Source organism: Micropterus salmoides, unplaced genomic scaffold, assembly GCF_014851395.1.
Source record: "Micropterus salmoides isolate LMB-PRFRI ecotype aquatic unplaced genomic scaffold, ASM1485139v1 Ms_hic_scaffold_16, whole genome shotgun sequence".
Lineage (NCBI taxonomy): Eukaryota > Metazoa > Chordata > Actinopteri > Centrarchiformes > Centrarchidae > Micropterus > Micropterus salmoides.
In genome coordinates this window covers 29,141,192-29,156,088 of record NW_024040707.1, presented here as the reverse complement: position 1 = coordinate 29,156,088, position 14,897 = coordinate 29,141,192, and the positions used below count along the sequence as shown (strand labels likewise).

The 14,897-nt window shown below is 39.4% G+C and overlaps 1 protein-coding gene across 1 annotated transcript; it reads left to right on the top strand.

Annotated features, from left to right (window-relative positions):
* Positions 1-3,016: 3,016 nt before the first annotated feature.
* mapk13 (mitogen-activated protein kinase 13) lies at positions 3,017-13,463 on the top strand. The gene is made up of 12 exons (XM_038723459.1): positions 3,017-3,220; positions 6,417-6,546; positions 6,727-6,785; positions 7,595-7,700; positions 8,125-8,154; positions 9,064-9,111; positions 9,802-9,916; positions 10,530-10,601; positions 11,144-11,223; positions 12,036-12,114; positions 12,532-12,705; positions 13,068-13,463. The coding sequence occupies exons 1-12, from the start codon at positions 3,108-3,110 to the stop codon at positions 13,151-13,153; spliced, it is 1,092 nt and encodes a 363-aa protein (XP_038579387.1). The 5' UTR covers positions 3,017-3,107; the 3' UTR covers positions 13,154-13,463.
* Positions 13,464-14,897: the final 1,434 nt, after the last annotated feature.

The following is a 14,897-nucleotide window of genomic DNA, read 5'->3' as shown; positions in this document are numbered from 1 at the left end:
TGATTGGCTAGTAGTCCTTACCTGGGAACTGCGCATGTGCAACTCCCAACAAAGATTTTGTACAAGTAAGATGCATCACTCTGTAGCTCAAGAGCAGAGTGTACAACACACAGGGTGAAAAGAGGAGCTGCAGCAATGTGCAGTATAAGAAAATTATGGTGTATTAAACCTTGTAAACCTGTTCTGGTACAACCCCTAAATAAGATTTTGAACCTGAAAATGAGCATAATACCACCTCTTTAATAAATTAAGCATAGAAAAATCATGAATTTAGACGGTGTCTTACCTGTATGATCACTCAGTTCAGTTCAGATCAGTGTACTTTATTGGCATGAATGTTTCATTTAAACAATGTTGCCAAACCAGTTTGCAACAAATTGAAAAAAGTTTACATTTAAATATGACATAACAAGATTAATCCAATCAAAAACATTCCGTTTAGCACTTATAAATTAAAATTACATCACGCTGAACTCTAATCTGTAGGTGTTTCTCTATCATTGGTGGTCTGTTGACAGGCATTTCCAGCCAGTTATTCAGCAAGGTTTGCTTTCCAGATGCTGCAGATCTCCAAAAGCTTAGCTTTGCAGCATTAAGTACAAATTGAGAAGGTGCAAAGTCTGCAGACAGCCTTGGTTGTGTGTCACTGTTTTGACTTTTACCGAGACACAAGCTTGTGTGTGAGTGCTGCTAACATGGTGAGCACATGAGTCAATGTACGTGTCTTACAGACAAATGAGTGAAAGGGGAAAACGTCTCTGTCATGTGGATGCTACAGTTTCAACCTCAAGGCTAGTCTAATTCTCTAATCACTTGACTTAATAGAGGTTGGTTAAGATTAGGTCTTGGAAGTCCAGTACGTCAGATGTTTTCTCTCCAAAACAGAGAACAGGATGGAAAGTGAGTTTTGAAGGCCAGGAGGGTCAGCAGCTGGCCAAGAAATGGCTGAGTCATTGGTATTGATCCATAACCCTTTCAACACCCACAGATATATTGTGGTCATTTTGGGTCCTCCAGCAGTAAAAATTGTATTTATTTCAGACTTCAGAACACCTCACCTCATCCCTTTTTTTACTTTAATGAATACCACTGAGCATTACACATGAATTTGCTCATTTTTTTTGTTTGATCATTTAATTAAATTTTATTTGTACCATCTTTGCACCATTGAGTTTTCTTAGATTCTCCTCTTGAATAAACATGAGACTAACATGCCTACATGGTCCCCATCTGATCTAACATTTATTATTATAATAAATAAATAACAGTTTGCATGTGTAATTGACTTTCCAAAAATGAATATTCTAGGGAATTCTTATTTATAATAATAATCTTAGTTTATTTTAATTAATTAGTTATATAAGACCACCCTCTTTACATGTACCCAATGGATTTTTTTATTTATTATTTATTTATATGTAACTTCACAGATACTAATAACAAAAAAAGCTGAAACTGAATTAACACAGAATGCATTATCACACAGATATGTTAAGCTCAACATAAATTCAGTAGACAGGGTAATTATAAGCACAGTATCACTGTAACAGGATCCCCATTCAGATGGAAGGAAGTGAAAAACACCAACATTGAATTCACAAGGTCAGTCTTTTAAAGACTGCCAATGGAGCAGTGTCAGGTAAAGTATCTTGATGACTTTGCACATTTCAGTGTTGATTTTCTGGCTTTTCAGGCTTTCAGGGAGAAGTGTTTTTACACACGTTAAGAACAGTATGTTTGCAGTACAGGAATAAACATTTTTATGTAGTGTTTGTTCGGATTATAACACAAAAAATAGCATAAATCTGTGAGGAGTTATGACTGAAAAAGAAGGGTTCCTAGTTTTGCATCATGTATTAATGTAATAATAAACCTAGAATATATTTGTGTACAAAGTCAAAATCTCAGGGCTTCATTTAAATGTTTTTGTCCATTTTTAAGTATGAATGCCCTGCTGAAGGCTGCCATGATTCATAAACTTCTGGCAATGTACAGTAATTATTCATGACAAGTAACACCTACTATGTGTGGGTGGGAGCAAATCGAGTCATATTGACATGTTTCTGCAAGCAAGAGATGGGATTTTTCACATTGAGGATCTCTTGATGTAGCCTAGTCTATAGCGTTACACCACTTGGTTGTTTTCCACACAAAGCTTTTTTTATAGTGAAATGGTTTTCTGCAAGGGAAGACTATATGAGGCTACCTGTTTTCATCCAGGCTACCTAACATGTCCACTGTTAAAGAATACAGTTTACTGACAGCATAATAATGTGGTACTTAGTCAAGCCCACAGAGACAGTCAGCTAGACCAGAACTTTGGTTTGCCTTCAAAATAAAGATTTGTTTAATGAAAATTGAAAATAAGACCATTTAGCTTTTTTAAGTGAAAGTCAAATGAAAAGTCAAATAATTATAATATGAAACAAGAAAATAAAAAATTAATAACAATTAAATGCCAAGTTTGCTAAATGTATTTAGCTGGGGGTTTTAGGGTTACTAACCATCCTGTAAAATATGGAAACCTCCGGTAGAAATATTGATTGCCTCAAAATAGAAAAATATAAGGCGTGTTCCGTATTGAACTCACACGTTTTTCCGTATTTTTTAAAAATCATTTTAGTGCAGGTCTTTTGGAGAGATATTACCTCTTTTCAGACTGGATAACCACCATGCTTGATCTGGGAGGAAGTAGGTAAATACTGAAATGATCACCTAACTCCTATCTTATCTCTATTTGGTGGAATTGGTTTTGTTACAACTCTCCCCATGTTACAACCATACCCGATCTCCCCTAACTATATAAATCACAGTTCTATGTGATGAGCACAGTCAGTTTTTACAGTATGCATTTCTGACGAATCTAATGACATAAAAAATGGGGTTGACTGTAAATCGCGTAAAAATAAATGCCAATAATGGCACTTTTGGCTTTCCTAAGCCAAAGGTGTCTTACGAATATTATTTTGAAAAACCCTAACGGAAGTACGCTGTAAGGTATATTGTCTCGTAACTTTACTTGAGCAGTGTTTTGATTTACCAACTAAGCAAGAGACGGACGGACGGGGGAGAAGTTTCTTTTCGAGCGACGCCTTCTCCTCTTCGTTATGGAGGTCCAGGCACATTTTTCCCGTGAGGAAATCAACAACACGGTGTGGGAAGTCCCGGAGAAATACACACGGCTCAAACAGATAGGGACTGGGGCGTACGGCTCGGTTTGGTGAGTGACTTGTCATTTAATGGACGCTGCATGAATTATTATTATTATTATGTGTCGTATTTGCGATTGGACTGTGTAACATTATGAATACTGTTGAGTCTGAGCCCAGCACTCATTAACGTTAGCGGACAGTGGCTGTATGCAGTCTGTGGTGGGCCTGCGTGATGTCCTTATGTCCCGTAGTGTTCAGCAACACACAGTCAACACCGATGTCACAGCTAACAACTCATGTTAACAAGTTAACGTATTCCTGGCACCACTTTCTGAAAGCATGTGTCATTTGTTAGCACGAAGGCTAAGTTACATACCTCATAAAACATACCTTTTCAACCTTAAATGTAATCATCTGTGCAATAATAGAGGTGATGTAGCTATTTTAGAATATCAGTATTAAAGATGGCCACGTTCCACTTTGATTTTCTACACGCAGTTAAATGCAAGGTAACGTTACAGTTATAGGCTGCAGTGCATTTGTAAATATTTAACGTAAATATTTTACTTATTTTATGGCTCTACATGGATTGACCTGTAGTAACACACATGGTACAGAAATTAAAATTTAATTTTAGCAATACTCATAGGGGTCAGGCTTCAAGGGGATGGCAGGTTCCAGTGGCAACGTGTTGTTGCATTCACACATAAATTCACATTCTTGTTTAGGCAAATTTAGTCAGTTAAGCTTCCTGCCTGGACACACCCAACATCACTCAACATTATTGACTTACAGTTAAGGATACCATGTTGTTTATACAGCTGACTAGCGTTAGATAAATACAACCTTAATTGGTGATATCCCATCATTAAAGGTCAAAAATAAAAAAGCCTCTTGAAAAAGGTGTTAAAAGGTGTAAAATTCCAATGGTGATACATTGTAATATCACATTATTTAAATCAGATGGGGAAAAGTGTCTAAAGGTTGTTACAACCACAATTACAATACATACAAGGCTGCTGAGAAGTTTCATACAAATATTGTACATAGGCACTGGGATCTATAACCTACGCTCTGGGCCTTTTCAAAATACTGGGCGATAGTCTCCCAGTGGCTGGTAACGGCACTCTGTGGCAGCTAGTGTGACCCTAGTTGCCACAGCCCTAGCCGCCACAGAGTGCCGCTAGCCTGCCACAGCATGCCGCTAGCCTGCCACAGCACTAGCTGCCACAGCGTGCCGCTAGCATGCCACAGCGTGCCGCCAGCTGCCACAGCACTAGCTGGCACAGAGTGCCTGCCACAGCACTAGCCGCCACAGAGTGCCGCTAGCTGCCACAGCGCTAACTGCTACAGTGTGCCGCTAGCCTGCCACAGCGTGCCGCTAGCCTGCCACAGCGTGCCGCTAGCCTGCCACAGAGTGCCGCTAGCCTGCCACAGCACTAGCTGCCACAGTGTGCCGCTAGCTGCCACAGCGCTAACTGCTACAGTGTGCCGCTAGCCTGCCACAGCGCTAACTGCCACAGAGTGCCGCTAGCTGCCACAGCACTAGCTGCTACAGAGTGCCGCTAGCCTGCCACAGCACTAGCTGCTACAGCATGCCGCTAGCTGCCACAGCGCTAACTGCTACAGCATGCCGCTAGCCTGCCACAGCACTAGCTGCCACAGAGTGCCGCTAGCTGCCACAGCGCTAACTGCTACAGTGTGCCGCTAGCCTGCCACAGCGTGCCGCTAGCCTGCCACAGCGTGCCGCTAGCCTGCCACAGCATGCCGCCAGCTGCCACAGCACTAGCTGCCACAGAGTGCCTGCCACAGCACTAGCATGCCACAGAGTGCCGCTAGCCTGCCACAGCACTAGCATGCCACAGAGTGCCGCTAGCCTGCCACAGCATTAGCATGCCACAGCGTGCCGCTAGCATGCCACAGCGTGCCGCTAGCATGCCACAGCGTTCCGCTAGCCTGCCACAGCATGCCGCTAGCCTGCCACAGCATGCCGCTAGCATGCCACAGTGCTAACTGCCACAGCGTGCCGCTAGCCTGCCACAGCGCTAGCTGCCACAGTGTGCCGCTAGCATGCCACAGCGTGCCGCTAGCATGCCACAGTGCTAACTGCCACAGCGTGCCGCTAGCCTGCCACAGAGTGCCACTAGCATGCTACTGCTAGAGTGCTCATAGCTGTCACAATGTGCCCATAGTTATAGTTGTCACATTTCATTATCCATACTATAACATAATCATTGTCAATTGTAGCACCACAAATTGGATAATTTTAGGATTCCATTACACAGGAGCTGGATAACATCTGCTGAACATTCACCAAGTTGTATTCAGAAAATTAGTCACTGCATTTTTGTTGTTAGGCCAGATCCAGTCTCACCTTTGTCATTTATCCCATTGAGGGGGGTTAATAGATCATTTGTCTGTGTACACTGACTAATGAGGCTTAGAAGGTGAACATTTTGAGAGCCAAGTCAAAATGGTTTATCATCCATCATAGTGGAGTTTGGTGCTTCTGTTGTCAGATCTGCAGAAACTGGCCTGCTAACTATGGTTACCAGGGTTTTAAGCATTATAGTGTGAGGGAGATGGTCTGTTAAATGTTTAAAAAGTCTGACCTTTTATAAGAACCACCATCTGATGAACTGGTATCAAGCCACCACCATTTTCTGTAAATTTGGCAATTTGAACGTCTCTCATAAACCATCTTGTGGGAAATTGCAAACAAGAAGACAAGGAAATACTTACTGGTAACACAGTCCTTAGTTTCATAGCTATTGTATGTCTTACATGTATTGTATTATACCATGTTTGACTGGCATGGATCAGCTGCTGCGGGTAAAATTTATTGTAATATCCTACATTAGTGCATCAGTGTTGTCCACAGCACTTTGCTCAAGTGTTATGTGTAATATGTGTTGGTGGATGTGGCTCCAAATAGCCTAACAAGCCTTTCCTCCCACGATTTGGTGCCCTGCAGATTACTGCAGACATGCATATCACGAACCAGGCATTTACATGTTCATACTCAAAAAAACCCCACTCAGTTAGACAGAGAGAGTCTCACATACAGTGCCTCAATTTGAAAACGTCATTGCAGAGGATTTCATGCAGAATTTCTTAGCAAGAGTGAAACCTAAAAAATAGACTGTCCTATAATTTTTTCACTGTTTTGATTTCAAAAGCGTGAAATCATAGTGAAACTAGAAGGCCCATGCAGACTTGGAGTGTAAAGCTAATGAATTGTTGTTATTTTATTCTTCACCACAGCTCAGCAATAAATGAGAGGACTAAAGAGAAAGTGGCCATCAAGAAGCTCCACAGGCCCTTCCAGTCAGAGATCTTTGCTAAAAGGGCCTACCGAGAGCTCCGACTGCTCAAACACATGAAGCATGAAAATGTGAGTAAATTAAACAAACATCTCCTAATTCCTTTTACAGACTGCCATTTTGACTTGTGTTATTGGACTTAATTTAATCATTTTGCATTTTAAATATGATAATGTGCTGTAAATACTTCAACTCCTCATGTCTGCTCCCGGGTCTCTGTATTCATCACCTTGCTCTTTCATTCCAACTAGGTGATAGGACTTCTTGATGTGTTTACACCTGCCTCAGGCCTCCATGACATCCAGGACTTGTGAGTATTATTATTATTATTATTAGCAATATGACTAAAGCCTTCAGACAGAAACAAGCAACGCCTCTGATGATCTGCAGGTTTAGTTTTCACTTGCAGAAATGCATACAGGACTGCAGAATCTTTGGGAACAAAGATTGTTTTCTATATTAGGGGTTAAAAAATTGGTTAGTACAGATTCTTTTCTCACTTTTCTGACAGGAGCATGTCAGGTTACTCAGTTTGACATGTTTGGTCTTATATGCATCATGGCACATAACATTTAAAGACTTTCAAGACCTGGATCTGGAAGGTAATTTGCTTTTCATAGGTATGAAGTTAATGTCCTGGCTTTGCGCATGGTGGCATTGTCAGGATAAAACAGGAAAATACCTTCTACTAAAGGTAGCCACAAAGTTAGGAGCATACTATTCCTCTAGACAAAAAGACTGGGATTAACTGAATGCTACAGTAATTAGACCAAACCTACAAATCAAACAAGAACTTAAGGTCTTGATGAAGGAACACAATTTAAAAGTGCACTGAGCATGATGTGGATTTCAAATTAAAAAAAAGACACATTTCTGGGTAAAAAATAGACAGTCATTATGGTTTTCAGTGAGGATTCTTCAAAAATCAGTAATGGGTCTCTGATTATCTAATTGGTGTCTGCACTAAGTATGTTAGAGAACCTGAGAACAGTAAGCCTAAATTTTATTGGCTGAATTTTGATTTATGCCTACTGACACGACACAGTAGGTATCATACTGTCCATTTTATTTCCATTTATTCTCTTGCTCACTCGGCATCTCTCCCTCTCTTTCTCTCAGCTACCTGGTGATGCCTTACATGTTTACTGACCTGTCGAAGGTGCGAGGTAATCTCTCAGAAGACAAAGTCCAGTTTCTCGTCTACCAGATGCTCTGTGGACTCAGGGTGAGCCGAGGAAGCTGACCTTTCAGAAGTGTACAATTTTATCATAACGCATTAAGTAACTTATTAGGAATCTGTTCCAAGGTAATCATGTAATACAGTCATGGCAGAATTATACTGTATGTGTTTAATACATTACAGCTACAATAATTACAAAGAACTGTCTGCACTTGCATTACACGCATGTACACTTATAATGAAGGATGCATTGGAAAGTAAAAACTGGTGTTGTTGTTCAAACTCCTTTGCCATTGACTTTCTTTGCCATTATAACAAGAGTTGTCAGGTGAGCTTATAGTGCGTACTTATAAAACCATCATGTAAAGAAATATTAAAAATGATCAAAAAAACATAAATAAATGCAGTATTCTGTATATATGTTTTGGATGTGGCTGCAATAAAATTGTCTGTCTCTCCATTTCTGCAGTACATTCACAAGGCTGGAATTATCCACAGGGTAAGTACAAGTTAAAGAGCTTAGTTAAAAATGTTAAATGATTTGGTCTGTACAACTATTCTTAATAAATTGGTATGTGTGTACTGCACATTATTCTGGCTCAGATAGCACACTTCCTCCTGTACTACGGAAGGACATTGATTTAATTAATCATTGTTTTTGAGTCCCATCAAACCCTGCCCCAACAGGTAGGATGAGTTGACTCATCTCTGATGTCTGACTGCAAGTCTAGAGATGTTAGGCCACACCCTTCAGAGGAAGTGTGTGGGTTTATGTGTGAAGTAAGGAAAGTAGTATTAGGCCACAGCAGGCAAATATTAATGGCTTTTTATGTCTTAGACACCCAAAGACCTTTCAGTGGCACAATTAATAGTTATGTTGCCAAGAATAACAAAACATTTTAAAATCTTGTCATTGCTCAAAGACAGTTTGTTTTGATCATAACATTTATCGATAATGCTTATTTTTAACTAAGCTATTGATGTGTGGTGGTTGAGATCTGAATATCTGTTTGAGATCAGCTAACTGTCTTTGTTTGTGTGTGTGTATGCACACTCTGATTCAGTCCTCTGTTAAAGTGTTACCCTGCTATTACTCCTGTAACTCCTAACGCAGTTAAGGTGTTATCAACACTCACTAACAGTGCCACACTTAGCACACGTTATGTCACAGTATTTTGAAAATGTCTCTGCAGAGATGCTGCAGTGAGTCTTATGGTCAGCTTAAAGTTGAGTTAACACCACAGAATCTATGTTGCATCCCACAGTATTCATACAGCTGAGCCATATTAGGAAGTAAAAGAACTAAGGCTCTTCCCAGTCCCAGTTATGATACTACACAGTACAATGCTTATGATTTGCTTGTAATTACTATTTGAGTAACCATCACTCAGCAAATTTTCTTTTACAGGATCTTAAGCCTGGAAACTTGGCTGTAAACCAAGATTGTGAACTCAAGGTTTGTACTGTGAAGGATTACACTAGAAAAACATGACAAAACTTGACAAGGCTGCTGCAGCAGCAAAATAATATGATTCATTAAGTAAAGAAGAATTTAAAAATGTGGTTTTACCTACAGTTGTTTGTGTTACAAAACAGACGTTAATGTTTTGATTCTTACATTACATTTATCCAAAGTGACTTACAACTGCTATTTATGTCAGCCTCTGGAGCTACAGTGAGGAAAATAAGTATTTGAACACCCTGCTATTTTGCAAGTTCTCCCACTTAGAAATCATGGAGGGGTCTGAAATTGTCATCGTAGGTACTAGGGGTTAAGGGTCTTGCTCAGGGACACATTGGTGGATGTGTCACAGTGGGGAATTGAACCCGGCTCTCTTGCACCAAAAGCACGTGTTTTATCCACTCCTCCATCACCTCCCATTCTAATTTTAAGGAACACATTATCCATCCATCAATTGTCAACTGCTTATACTGTGTACAGGGTTGCGGGGAGAAACACGTTATGTATATGAAAATATACAACATTGGAACCATTATGGACAGTATCAGTGTACATGTCCATTAAGAGTCCACACAGTTTGGCATGCATGTAAAAACAAGTTCTTAAACAATATATTAACTTTACTGGTGTCTGATACATTGTTCATGTTTAAGATTGTGACCAGTTTCTTTGCCACCAATGCAGATCCTGGACTTCGGGCTGGCTCGCAGTACTGACGCTGAGATGACGGGTTACGTGGTGACCCGTTGGTACCGGGCCCCTGAGGTCATTCTGAACTGGATGCACTACACCCAGACCGGCAAGACAATCGTAGCTGTTTTTACCTCTGTCCTTGCTATGGTCTCAGTACAGAGTTGGCCTGCTGGTGCTGTAACTGTGACTGTCTCGTGTGAAAACATCCCAGCTCTAGATACGGTTGTTTTCCTTTCAGCGATGGCTTGTATAGAACTTTATGGGTCAGCAGTTTTTATAATTCTGACACTGGTGCATGAAACGAATTTGAAGTAGCATGGATAAATCTTTTTCCCCCTTAATCTGTCGGGAGTTGACACAGATGGGTCTGACAGCAGCCTGAAAGTGCTGAGACTCAATGACAGAGCTGTCGCTGCAATGAAACTGACTTTCCCAGGATTTATGTTTCTTTAGGAGATAGGGGTTTTTCATTTTGTAAGCAGCCTGTACCGAATGGAGTGTCACACAGAAAGAAACTCTGGCATAGGAATCTTTCACGGGATTGTATTACTCACCAAGTATTCCGCATTGTACACAAAATAATCTTAAATAGGAAGTTTGAAATGGGATAAATGCCACCTTCCTCATTTCTGCTACACCGTGCTAAACTTAAAACACTATTATTGATGTGTATTCTGCTTGGGTTCTCACTGATGTTTTTTCTCTGGTGTCTATTCTAGTGGACATCTGGTCTGTGGGCTGTATCATGGCAGAAATGATCAGTGGAAAAACCCTTTTCAAAGGGAGAGACTGTATCCTTTCATCTGCCTTGTCCATTTCCTGCACTTTTTAAAGCCCATGTAAAACGAAACGATGACATAGGTTTCAGTATACAGAGACTTTATTAAATCATTGTGATAATAAAGGTGATTGAAAGCCACTTGATTAAACTGTGACAGTTTCATTTGATGAGGTGTATTGGTCCTATAAATCAGGTGCAGAATGGAACACAAAACGCAGTTGGAGTATATTACATGCAGCAAAAGCAAGACATTTCCTTAGGCAGCATCCAATGCAGGTACTGCTGCACTATACTACATACTTTTTCTACATGTTTTATATTTTCCTTTTATGTTCTTTTTTGCACCCTATACACTTCACTGGTTTTTTAATGCCTACAAGCAAATAAAGCTGTCACTCTTTCATCAAGTGGCATTCCATTTCCTTTAGTATTCTGTTTTATGGGCCCGCTTAGAAACCCTACTTTCCACTGCTTTTGAGTGGACGCTTGTTTATTGAACCCCAAGGACATCCCAGGTTTAAAAGTCCTTGATTGTAACCCCTTCATTGCCAGACATGGACCAGTTGACTCAGATAATGAAAGTAACTGGAGTACCTGGCCCCGAGTTCATACAGAAGCTTGACAGTCCAGAGGTAGGACAAATTACTATGTGTGTGTGTTTCATAAATATACATGTGCCATGAAACTACAGTTACACTGAAATGCTTTTTTAAATCACTGATCCCAGGGGTTGATAATTTGCTGATATCCACCAGCTTTAAGCTGACAAATTAAAAGTATTAAGTGATTTCCCCCAGGGTGAAAGTGAAAATGCTTCATCCCTGTATAATCGCTTAGAACACAGCACACTAAATCTTTCACTGACACCCATGCAAATAATATGAACAAGGCTAGTCCCACTAGCAGTTTTTGCATCCAACAACAACAAACTGAAGATTTACTAGTACTGGGAGTAAACAATATAAGATATGTCCTGAGGGTGGCACTAGAAGTCAGGGCATCAACAAAAAGCATGTAGAAGAAAGGGTTAATGGAAACAAAGTTATTTAAATACATAGTAATCAGAGAAATTTTATCTACAGGGTACCACAAGTAACAGCTTAAACACATATCTAATTTCTCATTAAACCCAGAATCAAGAACTGAATGATAATTGATTATATTTATTAGTGTCATGCTTACCTGCGTGCATATTTTGCTCTGTATGCACACATTTCTGTGCATCAGAAGCTTCATTAAATGTCCTTCAATAAATGTGACCAGATATTTCACACCTTTATATCATAACCCTGTCTTTGTTGATAAGCCAATATATGGCTCAAATATGGTGAATAATTATTTTGACAGTTTGAATAAATAAATAAATACTACATCATGGTTTACATAGGCTCAGTGGTACTGTTTTAGACGCTTACTTTTATTTCTCTTTTGTCTTTAAAAACAGGCCAAAAACTATGTTAAGGCCCTTCCTCGCTATCCCAGAAAAGACTTCTCAACGTTGTTCCCCAGAGCCAGTGCAAATGGTGAGTTTAACCACAGCCTTTTTCTTGGGCTCGACTGGTCCACAAATTATTATTTACATCTTTTTGTCACGCTTGAGACACATTTAGTAGAAGTACAGTCTTTTACTACTACCCACAGTGCTGGGCCACTGCAGCAGTTGGGGATTATAACTTTGTTGTTGAAGTAATCATCTCTTTCATTTTCTTGTAATGTTCATTTTTGTCAGTTTCTTATCTTTTGGAATGAGCTTAAATTGTTACATTAAATAGGTACAAAATAAATAGTAAAATGTTTCCTTTGGTGTGCATAATTTAATCATCTTATTCTGAAAAGCTTGCAGCAACCTGCCATGTGGCACATTTACTGACATGTACAATTTGATGGTTTTTATGTTTAAACAAATTGTTGAATCACTATGTACCTCCGACCCTTTGCAGGTATCGACCTGCTTGAGAAGATGCTGGTTCTGGATGGAGACGAGAGGCCAACAGCCGAATTGGCTCTAGAGCACCCATATTTCGACAGCCTAAGGGACCCAGACGACTTTCCTGAGCCTAAGCCATACGATGACAGCCATGACAACGCCACATTGACCCTGGATGAATGGAAGCGTAAGTGAAAAACATTAAGCAAACAGAAATTACCTTAATACAATCAATGTGCAGATCTGAGTTGTGTATACATACACTGTGTAATATGTACCTGTCATTTACAGATCTCACAGAATTTATGTTATAGTATCAGTTAGGATTTCATTTGTTTACAGTCGTTTTACATATTTCTCAGAAAAGAGGCCTTTTACAGAAAATAGAAAGACAATTTTTTATGTATGAGAGTCTTAGTGAAGACAGTAAACAGTGGAAGAGCGCTATTGTCATGGTTTTTAAATGATTGAAGCTAACCTTTTAATTATTCTTGGTGTTGGAGATGCTGCACGTGCAGAAAACAAATTGTTTTCCCCTTTTGTCCATAGGGTTGTGTTTCAAAGAGTTGAAAAGCTTTGTGCCGTTCCCACGGCGGGACTCTAAGAGGAAAAACACCCTGACTATGTCTCAGTGACCTGATGAATGACTTTTAATTACAGATGCCACTAGCTATACAGCATACAGCCAATGGTGCCCTTGTATATTCTAACTATGGATTCACTCTATTTCTTTTACCCTAGATATGTTTAGATTTTGAATCAGTGTTCAGAAGAGTGACTATTTTAAAACTGTCAATGTGCAATTGTTTCCTAAGTGTAGATTGCTCTTTATGTTACACATTCCCAGTGGATTGTTTTGCAAATGTATTATGACCTTATATCACAGGGTTTACTGTGAGATTTACTGTAATATTGTTTTCCAATTAAACAATAAGAGAAGATGTGTATGAAGTTTTGTTATTCCAACAAATAGAAAATGTTGCTGCCCACAACAGACTACGCAAAAAGACTCATAGCCAACTAAAATCTCTTGGCATAAATTAGTGCAGTGCTGAGGTGAAAATAGCAGCTTATATGTTGTTAGTTAAAATGATCAGATAGGGACAAAATCTGTTTCTTGCCTGTGAATGCCCTGAAAACCTTTTGACGGACAATGGCCCCAGAAGATCAGCAGTTACTGTGAATGTGCAATGTGTCACCAGTGTCATATGGAAAATGTGACCATGTCAGTGTGTATGATGCTAAAAACTAAGTGGCCCTTTCTTCATGTCTCTGCTTGTTTGACTTTGTTTTTATATTTCTAGGTCATCTATTTGATTGTGGGTCCACATCCACACACATGCATTAGATACCTTACTATCCCCCACACCGATTTTAACCATGGAACACACACATGTTAAAGGCTTGTTTCTTTTTCTGTGTGTGTGTGTGTGTGTGTGTGTGTGTGTGTGTGTGTGTGTGAATAAGAATAAACAATTCATGAGCCCGCATGTGTGCCTGCATGTTTTGTGCACATGTGACAAGACAAGTGTCAGGTTTCCACTCCAGCGAAAACAGTCAGATGAAGATAAATTTCAGAGCGCTGTTTTGAAAGACCTGGTCTGGATGAAAACCCACATGCATACAGCTGTACTAAGATCAACACATTTCTGTCGTATAACCTGATGGTTGCGCGCGAAAATCATAGTCTGCTGACGTCATGGGGGCGGGCTAAACTAGGATCAATCTGCTGTGATACAGGTGCCCACCAAGAGCGGAAGTGAGACATTTTGCTTTCAAAATAAAAGGATGTAACTAACTGAATACAATGGCAACTCATTGTGCGGCTATAAATTTTAAAGTTATTTCTCCTTGAATATTTAGTTTAAAAAATGACTGCATCATTTCAAGACAACAGATAAGATACAAGGAGATCAAATATCCCCTGAAAATTGTGTGTTAAATCAGTAAACAGTAACAGCGTAGTTTTTAGTGATTCAAAAACATTGGAAATAATTAAAGCAAGAATACATTAAAAATTTGTGATTTATTATATGTAAATAAAAAGTGTGGGAAAGAGTATTTCTGCACTTAGCAGAGACTCATCCAACGTATATCATTTATAACGTGTATTGATAACTACATCACTTTGTTTTAGACTGTATGGAAATGAAATACTGCAAAAAGAACATGTTGCCAGCCAAAGCTTGGACGATTAGGTGTAATTAAGGTCTGTTTCATATGAAATGGAATTATCTTCAGTGGTGGAAATTATATTAGGTTGGTAAGTAGGTTTATTGCCACAATATAACAAGTCATAGAGTGAAATTGAGTTTTCTAACTCCCTTCTGCTAAATACCAGACAATATACATGAATACAAAATCAATTATGAAAAATGG